We start from the raw sequence: 12,532 nt of genomic DNA on the forward strand, positions 1-12,532 counted from the left end.
TAAAGAAAAGCTGTACAGATCTAGAGCCCATCCACTGGCAAAGTGTTCACAACATGGTCAAATATTGCCTTTAGTAGTTGAAATTTGGAAGAACCAAGTGTAAAATGAAACATTTGTGTTTCCTCATTGAATGTTTTTTTTTTTAAAGGATATAACCGGCCTTAATGGCACACCCGTCCACCTCACTGTAACTCTAAGCTAAGATGTTCTATTTAAAAGGGTCTTGCCTATACCTACACAAACAGAACTAAAACAACATAACCTAAGAACAAAGATAGAAGAGAAGAATGAAAAGGGGGCTTAGACAGCTCAAAGGCATCCCTCCCCAGTGTTAGGTCAACTAAGACTAGAATATGACCCTTAAGGGGATTACCAGAGGAAGAACGACAACCCCTGATGCATATGATGGCCAATTGCAAAAGGGAAAAGTCAAGATGGCAACGAAGCCATCTCATCACATTACAATAAGGAGTTTTCCACTTGCAAGACAAGAGGAGGGCCAGATGCTTATAGGCTAACACCCATGCCACCTGAAACGAGAGGACTAAAGTTCCATGTTCGATCCCTCGAACTCTCTCTTCATACTGACAACGCTTCACACTTTCGTGTTGGCGGTAGGGGGTTGGAACGGTTAGAGGGGGTATATGGGTTAAATATTCTAACATTGAAAAAAGTAGGTTGAAACCGACAACCCCTGAAGCCAGATACCTTGATATCTAGCAAGATTTTCTCTATAGATTCTTCTCCAAGCTTTCAGCATACTTAGATGTCATGCTTCTCCACGTCTTTCAAATGTACTGATTCTATTGATTTGCTTGTGCTTGCGTTATATATTTGCACCAAAATGGCAAATGCGTGGGTTTTACAAGGATTATGTGCTGAAACAGCTCTATATAATTATCCAGTGGTTGCACTCTTATTGACTTGTGTGATTGATCACCCTGTGCAGGCTATCAGCCTGATAGAGATGGGAAGTGTTACATATTAGCTGTAACATGGAGCATTCTGGCTTTCCCCGATATATATGCCCTTCGCCCTTGTGCAGTCAGATGTACATTTCAGGCAAAGCCCTCATGCCCGTGTTATAACTATTATATACATGTTTACACTCAGTTATCTGAACCCCACTTATCCGGATTCTCGGTTAACTGAACTACAGAAATAACCGCTCTATTAGAGTAGTGACTGTTCTATTAGGATAGTTAAAATACTAATATTGTTTAAATTATTTATACTGTTTTAAGATTATTTATACACAGTTTTAGTGATACAGACTTTTCAGACTTATGGACCAACCCTGATCAGAAGGGGTTCAGATAACTGAGATTCCACTGTACTTAAGTTGAAGTACATAGATGCACCATAAATATCATGCATTTGCTGTCAATTTGTAGGATCTGATGCAATCTCTAAACTATCAGATAGAGTGAGTAAAGTTAGCATTCAAACACATTTTGCAGTTGATGAAGATGATTGGCCACCATATCAGTCAGAAAACTTCACCCCACTTCTTTTAATTTATCATCAAAAACAACATACTCTTGAACAAGATATGGCTTTGCAATTCGCTAAATCAGTCCAATCAAGTAGTTTTGATTATACTAATCCAACTCCTACTAAATGTCCTAAGCTAGAAAGTAGTGAATCACTGAGAGAAATGCTTGATAACAGTACGGCAACTAAACAACTGGCAGATATCTTAGCTTCACTACAGCAGTGTGAAAATCCACAATTTATACTAATTGAAGGGCTGCCTGGCATTGGAAAATCTTTCTTGTTGAAACAAATTGCTTATAATTGGGGAATAGGAGAAGTACTGCAAAAATTCAAGTTGGTCCTCCTTATGCAGTTGCGTGATCCCGCCATACAGCAAATGACAGACGTTGTTGACCTTCTCAAATCATTCTGCAAGAGAGACTGGAGAGCTACAGAAATTGCTCATGAATGTAGTGAATACCTTTTTAACAATGAAGGTAAAGATATTGTGTTCCTTTTAGATGGATTTGATGAACTTGCAGAAAGCTTGCATAGAAATAGCTTGATCGCTGATATACTAAATCGTACGGTACTATCCTCCAGTAACATAGTATTATCATCTCGCCCTCATGCCTCAGGAAAATTTCAAAATCAAGCTACTACCATAGTTGACATATTGGGGTTTGCTGAAGAGGATCGCAAGTTATATTGAGCATTCACTGCAAGAGATGCCACAGGCGAAGGTCAAAGAACTCACTGAATATCTTGGAATTAACTCAACAATCAATGGCCTGTGTTTTATCCCTATCAACATGGTGATCTTAGTTTACTTGTACAAACTAGGAATCCCTCTTCCAAGAAATTCTACACAATTGTACAATCATTTTATTTGTCTGACTATCTGTCGATGCCTCGCCAAAGCTGGTTGTCCTCTTGATAACACAATCACTGATCTAACCAATCTGCCAGATTACTGTGCTACAGTAGTGAAGCAGCTTTCCAAGTTATCCTTTGAGGCTCTTAATGACAATAAACTAATCTTTAAATTGAAAGAAATAGAAGAAGCTTGTCCAGATATTGCAGCCATTCCAGGAGCAATCAATGGTTTTGGGCTTTTGCAAGCAGTACAACAATATGGCCTTACTGGGACAACAACGACATTCAACTTTATTCACTTCTCTATACAAGAATTCTTGGCTGCTTACCATATCACTCAGCTTCCACCACATGAACAACTACAGGCACTAAAAGCAATGTTTTGGAGTGAACTTCATTCTAACATGTTTGCAATGTACACTTCACTAACTAAAGGGCAGAGTAGTGCTTTTAAGCAATTTATTTCTGATGAGAATGGCTCAGTTATGATTTCAGAAATATTCCTGAGAAATCAATTAAAATGCCTTCGTCTGTTTCACTGTTTTCATGAGGCTGGGGACAAAGCATACTTCAAAATCATAGAATCTGCAAAAACTTTTGATAAGAAAGTAATCAGTCTTGGAAGTATTCTGCTATCTCCTAATGATTTGGAATGTGTTGTACTCTTCCTTAATTGCTCGTCTCGTAAGGAATGGACGAAACTTGACTTGTCTTGGTGTTCTATCCAAGATAACGGCCTTCATTTATTACATCATGGACTTGCTGCTTGTAGTAACATCAGTATTAAAATACTGGATCTGAGGTTTAATAGCCTCACCCAATCATCATCTTCCCTTGTCAGTGCCCTCACCATCCACTTTGGAGTGGAAGTACTGGTGATTAGTTATAACTACACAATTGGAGAGAACCATGCTCTGTACGAAATGCTTTCCAATCCCTCCTCCAGGTTAGTGAAATTGCATATGCAAAACACCAGGTTATCATCAACTGCAGCCAACACTCTTTTTGTTGCAATAGCAATGGGAAAGAAACTGCAGTATTTGGACATTTGTGTCAATGAAATCACTGATGACTCTTGTGAAGTAATTGCATCTGCATTGGAGCACACTTCCCTGGTTCAGTTTAGGATGGATCATAACAGGATCAGTGATGCTGCAAAGTGTATTGTAGAAGCCCTACACTTTAATGACACATTAGAAAAACTATGGCTACCTGTTTACAATAAAGATATCAAGCAGCAGATAAGATTAGTAGAAAGGGAAATTATCCAAAATAGAGAAATTAGAGGATGCCAAACAAAACTGAAGATCAAACTGTAATACATGTATACCTATAGATGCTATATATATACTGTACTTTTCACTTCTTGCATCACTTATAATAATATTAATATACACACTCATTAACATACTATGCAATATTTCACCAATGTACACTTTTAGACAAGATGTTATGATTATCAGTGGAGGCTACTAAAAGGGCAGTTTTCACTTTAATTGACATTGATGGTGATGCAATTACTATATAGACAGTAAAGTAAGTGGATAATTATTTACCTATTCAATTACAGCACAGTACATATTGGAGGGTTGGTATCATAGGTTCTGGCATATGATATGGTAATCTGTTGATGGTTGTGGTTACTAGGATAGATATATGTACTTGTACTAAAGACATGTATTTGTAAACTTTTGATTATTAAAAAAAATATAACTTGCATGTATGCCTACAACTTCATATCCTCAGCTTGATATAGAATTGAGTATAATTTGTAGACTATTAAAAAAACAGTATTGGTCAGAACCATTTGCAAAATAGGTAACAAAAACTAACTCAGCTACATCTGTAGCTATACAATCAGAGTATATAGGGTCTTTACAAAGGATTTGAACTATCATATTAACTTTATATAGTATGTAATTATGGAAATAGTCATGTGCAGTATTCCCCTTAGCTAAACCACAGCTTGTAGTTGAATATGTAATCATAAATGTCATCACTTGACAGTTTTCTACAAAATAAACATACAAACTGTAACTTCAAATGTTGTGTATACATGAGTGCATAGATAGCACTTTATTTGTGCTTTCTGAATGCCTTTATGCACGTGTTCACAGTCACTGTCTTTGGGGTAGCAGTAAACCTGAAGAATGACAAAATTTATGCTCAAGATTACATATACTATATATTACACTTACATGCATAGTTTGCATACAACATATATTTTAGAAATGGAGTTCAACCACCTCTTAAAACTTGAAAGGCTACAAGCATACAAAATTGTTTCAATATGGCTGAACTTCTTCCATGCAGTTACTTCCATCTGTTAAAGCTCACATCTGATAAAATTTGTAACAAGCTTAAATAAATATCTGTTCATACATGTATCATCAGTTTCCCACAGCATGTTGTGTTCATGCACAATTCAGTCATATATTTACAATAGCCAAACATTACAAAGTCAGTACATATATACTTATAGCCAGACTATTAGGGATGCGGCGATTATGCTAGCATAATTTCGGGCATAATGGGTATGTGTGGGAATCAGGAATTATGCTAGTATTTTGAGGTGATTATAAAGCTTTAACAGTAGGAAAGTCTGCAGATTGCACCATACCGTTAAAAAAATCGAGATATTCTAATAGAGCAGTCAGAAACTCTAATAGAACAGTCACTGAATATTATTTACTCTAATAAAGCAGTCACATTGAAAGAAATACTCTAATACAGCAACCAGTTAAAGAATTCAAGACTATTTGAAGCTTAAACATCAATGAAAATGGTCTGATACATCAATAAACCTGCCAATTATGGTGGCATAATTTTGGGAATAATGGGAAATTCTCAAAAGCATAATAAATGTTGTTTATATTCAATTGTACACTCGTGTTTTCAAATTCCTTGCCTTCATATTCTAGATGAGTGGTATGAGGAGGTTTATTGCCACATCAACACTTTTGCTCCAAAACAACTATACCATGATCATGTGAAACTTCAAACAAGCTATATTAGGCATATAGTCCTCAAACCACAGGTATATGTATATGTATGTATATACCTACGTACCAGGGAACGGGTTATATATTATATTCACCTACAGTTAGTATATACTCACCTGTGGTTTGAGGCATGTAACACACTAATGTGTATGTGTCTTGCCTATTTGCAGGTTAAGAACCTGTAGGTGCCAGTACGATCTTCGATCAATCACCCAAGCTAATAGCCCGTGCCACACTGGGTGACCAATCTCCCCAGCCTGTAAGAGTGCACCCACTAGATTTAGTTTATAGACATACCTCACAACATGGGTGGCAGCAGTATTCCTATATTTGTTGATATAAAGCCCATAATCGATCATCCATTGTCAATCACTAGAGGGAGCCTATGAACAACTCTATGCCTGACTATGACTACTCTACTATAACTTTGAAGCACCACAACTCAACTCAACATTGGAATATGTCATTAGTTTCAAATTTTGACCTGGTATTTTACAATGCTATGGAATAATTGTGTGAAAATGTTAGGTCAACAGCTTATTGAGTAGTTATTCAGTCACATATGGTAAATTACATGCAAGTTCATTTGTTAAATTATTTTGTGCACATATTGTGAGTTAGTGTTTCATGTAGTGCGTGTTAATTACAAGGCATGCAATATATCATATAAACCACAGCTACTTCAATGTATTGCACTTATATACACCCCTATGTAGTCAATAGTACATATACTGTGCTAACCATCATCATCATCAGATGTCAGCACAACTGAATATGCCTTCTTCTTCTTAAAATACCTGTACATCCATACCACCAACAGTGTTAAAACTGACATAATCACGAAGAATGCTATTACTCCTGCTACTACGACTCCAGTACTATTTCCTGCTGATGCTGATCCACTAGTAGTGTTAGTACATGTTAAAGTTCCTTGTACACTTTGCCATTTTACTAAGGTGCCATTTTCACCCAAATCATCACAAAACACGTACTGCATATTGCTATGAGAATTATTATCACTAGAGCAGTTGACCAAACACCTTGATCCATACGTCTTATTACAAGAGCCAACTAGTTGGCTGTTTGCTATCTCCACATGTGGACTAAGGCACTTCAAGGGATTACAAGTTACTGGTTCACTGCTCCATGTTCCATCAGCTCTGCATTGTGTTTGGCTGTTACCATCCAACAAATATCCATGGTTACAGTAGTAAGTACATGTGTCCTGGTAGATACTAAAGTTATTTGGACAAGTAACATTCCCATTGTCTGGTTCAAATAGCTGTTTGCAATGCACTATAACAGTAATAAAAATTAATGTAAGTAACCACGCAGGTATAATGCATAGACCGGATTTAGAAAATCAGTCTTAATGTCACATGTGAAATACATACAAATCTAAATGTGTCACCACTATAAAGCACTTATGCTCCTGTTAATAATATTTCACAGGATTTCTTGTAATTCGGGGTACTGCCTACTGATTCTAGTCACTGTAAAGCTGGGTATAAGGAATGTGACATTAATGTGACATTAAGGCTGGTTTTCCAAAATCCGATGGTCACAATTATATTGCGTACACTGTACCTGGAATGCATGATACTTGTTCATTGGACCATGTACCTTTAGCAGTACATGTAATTTGTGAACTTCCTTCCAGTTGATAGCCAGGGTCACAGTAATATGAGCATGTGTCTTTATAAACACTTGATGTATTATGAGGGCAGTGAACACCACCATTGTGTAGACTGTTTAATTGCTGATAACTGCATAGCACTACGTACAAGAAAAGCCCATGCAATAATTGCAATTATATTATGCACCTATCAATACCTGGAGAACAAGTCACTCCAGAACCAGCACCCATCCATATTACATCTGTTCCATTAAAGTCACAAGTATACTTGGAGGAATCTCCTAACATGTTATAACCGTCTTTGCATTGCACCATACATGTGCTTAAATAAGATGTGTTGCATGGTATACTGTTAGGTACTACTACTGTGATGTCAACACAGTGATGGATATTGCACTGTGGTCTAGTACCATTCCACTTGCCATTAGCTCCACACCATCTTTCTGCACTTCCTTCTAATTCAAAGCCATCGCTACACTGAAAAGAACAGTAATCTTCAAATTGTGGTTGTTGTTGGTTACCATTGCAGTTAATCTGCCCATGTGGAAAACTTTCTAGTTGTTGACAAGTTACTGAAATGTACGCTGTAATTATTATGTAAATCATTACAAATCTTACCAATTTCACAGTGATAGGTACCTCCTTCAATATTCCTCCACTCTGTTCTATTATTATTCACAACATCACAGATAAACGAATTGCCACTGTTAAATGTGTAGCCCACTTTGCAATGCACAGTACACAGTGAACCATATTCAGTCCCACAATCAGCACTACTAAACTCAGTATTATTCAAATCTATGGCATCACTTAAATTGCCACAGTAAAGGATGTCACAAGTGAAACTAAATCTACTCCATGATCCATTAGACAAACAGTGTATTGATGATGATCCATTCAGTTGATATCCTTGATCACAAGAAAAAGAGCACTGATCTTGATAATGTGGTGCACCAGTGGAGTTACATGAGACAAGACTGTGATCAGGTAGTGATAAACTGTCCAAGGAACACTGAACTGTAAAGAAATACACACTTGCCATCCATACATGCAACAGAAATTATAGACTGAATATAAAAAGCAATTTTTTTACACTACTATTTGTACACAGTATTCTGACCAAATATTTCATGATTACTATTATTATTCATATCTAATCCAAAACAGCCAAGCTGTGAAAAAGAGTGTGGCCTTCCAAAAATATAGGCTAGTATGATATTAAAGGTGGTGGCCAAGAAATGGCTGCGATAATATTAAACGTCACTTAATTTGTGACATTACAAATTAATTGACATCGTATCATTGCAGCCATTTCTTGGCCACCAACTTTGATACCGTGTAGTAAAAAAACTTTGGCAAATAGCGTTCAATTTGGCAAAAATTTTTTTGCCAATTATTTTAGATGATCACAGGAACACATTGAGTAACTAGAACTTGAGATGAAGGTCAGCTCGTACCACTATGCAATAAAGAACGAGCTGACTTTGGAGATCTTCCTATTAATGTGTCCCACAGTTGTAAGCACTCCTTGGGATAACATTTCCAACCGGCTTCCCGTTCGCACGTCAGCTAGTTAATTGTCTCACGATGGATTTGGCCACATACTTTCATATACATGATAACCTCTGCTACTGTAGTTCACTGAAAAACTAAATACTGTCGCTCTCGGCATCACAGGAGATAGCGACCCGGAAGCATGCCTTTAATAGCTCAGTCGAACCTTAGCTAGCACGTTGTTAGATCAGTAAGTAGTCTCGTGTGGCCAGACCACTTTTTTTCTCTGTCATTGGGTAGGGAGAAAAAAGGGTCTGGTCCGGTTCAAATCCCACACTCGTCTTGACACTACCCGGATAATTGGGTAGTGTTAACCAAAGAAAAAAGCGGTCTGGCCACACGAGACTAATCAGTAGCTACAAAAGTACTGCTACAATAACAATGCTAGCTACCTATACACTTACTACACTACTTAACTGATGAGCTGAAACCTTGTATCCTTACGTCACATCATACAGTAACTGTACAGTAAAAACTTTGGCAGGAAAAACTTTAGCAAATCATATTATTTCAATCACCAAAGTTTTTTCCGCCAATTTTTTCAACAGTGGGGTTTTGTCACACTTTTTTACTGCCAATCTTTTTTTCTATATGGTATCACATCTTTTTCATACTAGCCTATTTTGAAAAGGCTGCACCTCTTCTTCACAGCTTGGCTGTTTTGACTTACATATTCTTTTTGTATTTGTATATGCCGGCTTTTGTCTATTTTTTATTTTCCTATATGTAAACAGAAGAACTAGATTTTAAGAGAAATTTGTACTAATATTACTTCATATTAGACTATACAACAGCTCATTTAGAGGTTTACTAAACCACTTAGTCACCTGACATGTTCACTTAGTCATCTGTGTGCCCTCAAGAAATTTTGTACATGATAAACATATTATAACACCAAAGACACACTGCAGTACTTGGTGTCTTTCCATATCTTACAGTCAGTGATGCATTGTGTGTATCACTGACTGTTGAACAACTCAGTCTTTAAATTAGCGGAGTCGGCTAATGTTCGCTAGTGTCTTGGGAGCAGAGGTACAAATGCATGAAAATCATGTTTTCTTGCATGGTTCTCGTAAAATACACACTTGTTTGTCATGCGCCCAGATACCTTAGCTTTCCTTGGCACACGACACACTATCATGTATTCTGATCACATTATTACCTTGATCACATTTGAATGTTTCTCCAGCTGGTGTCCATGTAACTGATGCTTTATCATTCACTTTACACACATACTGTGGATTCCCACTGCCAATGTAGCCTTCTGGACAATGCAATTCACATACTGACTGATAGATACTCTGGCAAGTTTCAGATATTACAGCATTAGTTGGCACGGATGAAAGGGAACATTGCATAATGGAGCAAGAAGCCAGTGATCCACTCCAACTACTGTCACCCTGACAGGTTCTGTTAGCAGTACCAGTTAACTGATATCCAACATCACAATGAAGTGTGCAATTGTCTTGATATGAAAATTCCAGAGAGTTAACCTGAGAACACAACAGTGTCCCATTTGTAGGGTTATACAAAGCTGGACACTGAACTGTGTAACGATATGTCATAGTTAATCTTTACATATATGCACAGGTCTGTACAAACATACCTGGTGTACAAGTAGTTTCTCCTACCCACTTAACATGTTCCCATCCAAATCCCGCACCAAACAGTTCACATGTGTAGTAACCTCCTACTCCATTGTAGCCATAACGACACTCAGTTGCACATCCCAGCTGGTAATTTGGTACACATGATGTCTCAAATATTTCAATTTCACTATTGGGTGGTGAACTGGGACATTTCTGAGGTACACATACTGGATTACCTCCACTCCAACTGCCATTACCCAAACAAACTTTTATATAATAATCATCATAAGGACCTCCAGCTACATAGCCTTGATTACATCTGAAAGCACAGTGTTCCTTGTATACATTGTAATCACAGTGACTTGTTCCATTTATTAATGTGGTGTTACAATGGACTGTATAGAAAAAATAAGGCACAGAAAATGCAAGCATAAAACTCTTTTGCCACACAAAAATTTGTGTCTAAATCTAAAGCTGACAAGAAGTGTTATAACTACACACAGGAGCTTTTAAGTGCTGAAGGCGCTATCTATGTGATTTCTGCCTTTAGCGCTTATAAGCTCCTGCTACACAGAATAGACAAATATCATAATAAGGCATAATAATAACTGTTTCCCCTAACAACCTGAATTCTACATTAATTGTAGGTGTCAATATCTAAAGAAAAATTTCTCCAACTTGTAAAAGGTGGACAGCATACAAAGATGTAATATTTTGAAGTTTGTAATTTTCTCATATGTACATTGTCTATATAATAGTTAGACATCGAAACACAGGGTTCTACAGAATTTACAAACCTGAAAGACCCTGTGTTGTGGCACATAATCAAAGTGAGGGCACCACTACAGGGCCTGAGGGTTTCTAAATTCTGTGGAACCCTGTGTTTTGGTGTCTAACTAATTTAGACCACAGCATGCTTGTTGTACTTTCACAGCTGCTTGTAACACAAGAAATGTAGTGTTCATTTGTAGAAACAAGCCCAATACACCTCTCTGTAACTTGTAACAGAGCTTGCTATCCAGTTAAACGCCCATGCATTACTGAGACATGAACAAGGGATCTACAGGATTTAGATATGAAATTCAAGCATTTCACCTTGCTGTGGTCTAAGTGAGGGGTAAAAGTTGTCTTTTCTCGGCAATCACATACATGCATGGGATTAAAAATGTCTTATTCTCATGACCTATATAGCTATACACTATCCATTTAAAACTTTGAGACATTATTTTTAATATTCATACCTACAAATAAGTAAAACTGAGATGTGACATACGTATTTTGAATTTGTAGTTTTTCCATACATTATGTGATTTCCCAGAAGGGACAACCTTTTGCCCTCTCACATAGACAATGTATGGGAAAACTGCAAATTTCAAAATGTCTAATAAAATTTGAGAAGTTATGTACTTTAGACAATGACACCTACAAATATTGTAAAATTTCAAGTTGCTAGGGGAAATGGTCATTGTTATGTGTAGTAATGCCTTATTATGAAATTTATCTATTCTGTTTGTACATGTGGTTCAGAAACCTGTATATATCTACTATATATGTACATCTACACAAACCTATATGACACATCAAATGTGGTTGTGCATCATCAACTGGTACCCACTCAAGTACTCCTGAAGTGTTGGTCACATTACACAAGTACGTGATACTATTTCCAGTATATCCATAATCACAAGATACATTACATGTTGACTGAAATTCTAGACCACATCCTGCTAGGATTGTAGTATGCTCAACTACTTGTGAATATTTGTCAGTTCTCAATGTTGTTAAGTGATTAGGACAACTATTCCTCCTACAAGTTGGATTTCCTCTACTCCAGTTTCCACTATCTTCACATGTTCCATTAGTGACATTTCCATACAACAAGTAGCCAGTATTACATGTGAAAGTGCAGTTGTCCCCTACCAGACCAGCTGTCTGTACTAATCCACTACCACAATCAACATGTCCATTGTGTGGAGCTAAACAGCCTAAACACAATAGTTGTTTGAATATATGAAAACTGTATGTGTATACACTGGCAACTAGTCAGTATTAGGATACATTTCTGTTTTCAAAAGTAAACTAGCTCAGACATCTATGCAGTTGTGCAGTTGTGTATATGTACCAGCTTGTATGTGTGCATGTATCAGGGAGGGAGGGGGATTTCCCATCTGAAATTCAACTTGTATAAGCTTACAGCTGAAACACCAAACTATCAAAGTTTGGCAGCATGCACAAAGGTACAGAAAAGACAAGAACAGTAACAGTGTAATAATAGCTAACAGGAATGTTATGTGAGAACAAGAGTTTAATGTGTAACCCAAGATTGAGATTCTGTAATATAGCAACTCTGATTAGTAGTATTAATAGTCATATAATAATCCAAAATAAAACACTTCTTT

The 12,532-nt window shown here is 37.0% G+C and overlaps 2 protein-coding genes across 7 annotated transcripts in view; one reads left to right on the plus strand and one right to left on the minus strand.

The window, feature by feature from the left end:
• The first annotated feature begins 2,204 nt into the window (after window positions 1–2,204).
• LOC136253676 (protein NLRC5-like) lies at window positions 2,205–3,671 on the plus strand. Its single transcript, XM_066046336.1, has one exon. It carries the CDS (start codon window positions 2,205–2,207, stop codon window positions 3,669–3,671), a length of 1,467 nt encoding a protein of 488 aa, XP_065902408.1.
• Window positions 3,672–4,318: 647 nt separating this feature from the next.
• Window positions 4,319–12,532, minus strand: part of LOC136254376 (sushi, von Willebrand factor type A, EGF and pentraxin domain-containing protein 1-like) — a 35,012-nt gene continuing 26,798 nt past the window's right edge. For 5 of the 6 annotated variants that reach the window (XM_066047059.1, XM_066047058.1, XM_066047057.1 and 2 more), the window contains 8 exons: window positions 11,702–12,118; window positions 10,151–10,528; window positions 9,707–10,090; window positions 7,609–8,007; window positions 7,188–7,562; window positions 6,942–7,130; window positions 6,096–6,650; window positions 4,319–4,495 (listed from right to left, as the gene is read on the minus strand). In XM_066047059.1, the coding sequence (XP_065903131.1) occupies window positions 4,470–4,495; window positions 6,096–6,650; window positions 6,942–7,130; window positions 7,188–7,562; window positions 7,609–8,007; window positions 9,707–10,090; window positions 10,151–10,528; window positions 11,702–12,118 (2,723 nt within the window). In that variant the 3' untranslated portion in view covers window positions 4,319–4,469. Of the gene's footprint in view, window positions 4,496–6,095; window positions 6,651–6,941; window positions 7,131–7,187; window positions 7,563–7,608; window positions 8,008–9,706; window positions 10,091–10,150; window positions 10,529–11,701; window positions 12,119–12,532 lie in introns of those variants that run through there. The other variant, XM_066047063.1, reaches the window with a different exon arrangement.

This window comes from Dysidea avara, chromosome 4 (genome assembly GCF_963678975.1).
Source record: "Dysidea avara chromosome 4, odDysAvar1.4, whole genome shotgun sequence".
Classification (NCBI taxonomy): domain Eukaryota; kingdom Metazoa; phylum Porifera; class Demospongiae; order Dictyoceratida; family Dysideidae; genus Dysidea; species Dysidea avara.

What these genes read in the sequence shown, in the direction of transcription:
- LOC136253676 (XM_066046336.1), top strand. Translation starts at nt 2,205, where the DNA reads ATGCCACAGGCGAAGGTCAAAGAACTCACTGAATATCTTGGAATTAAC.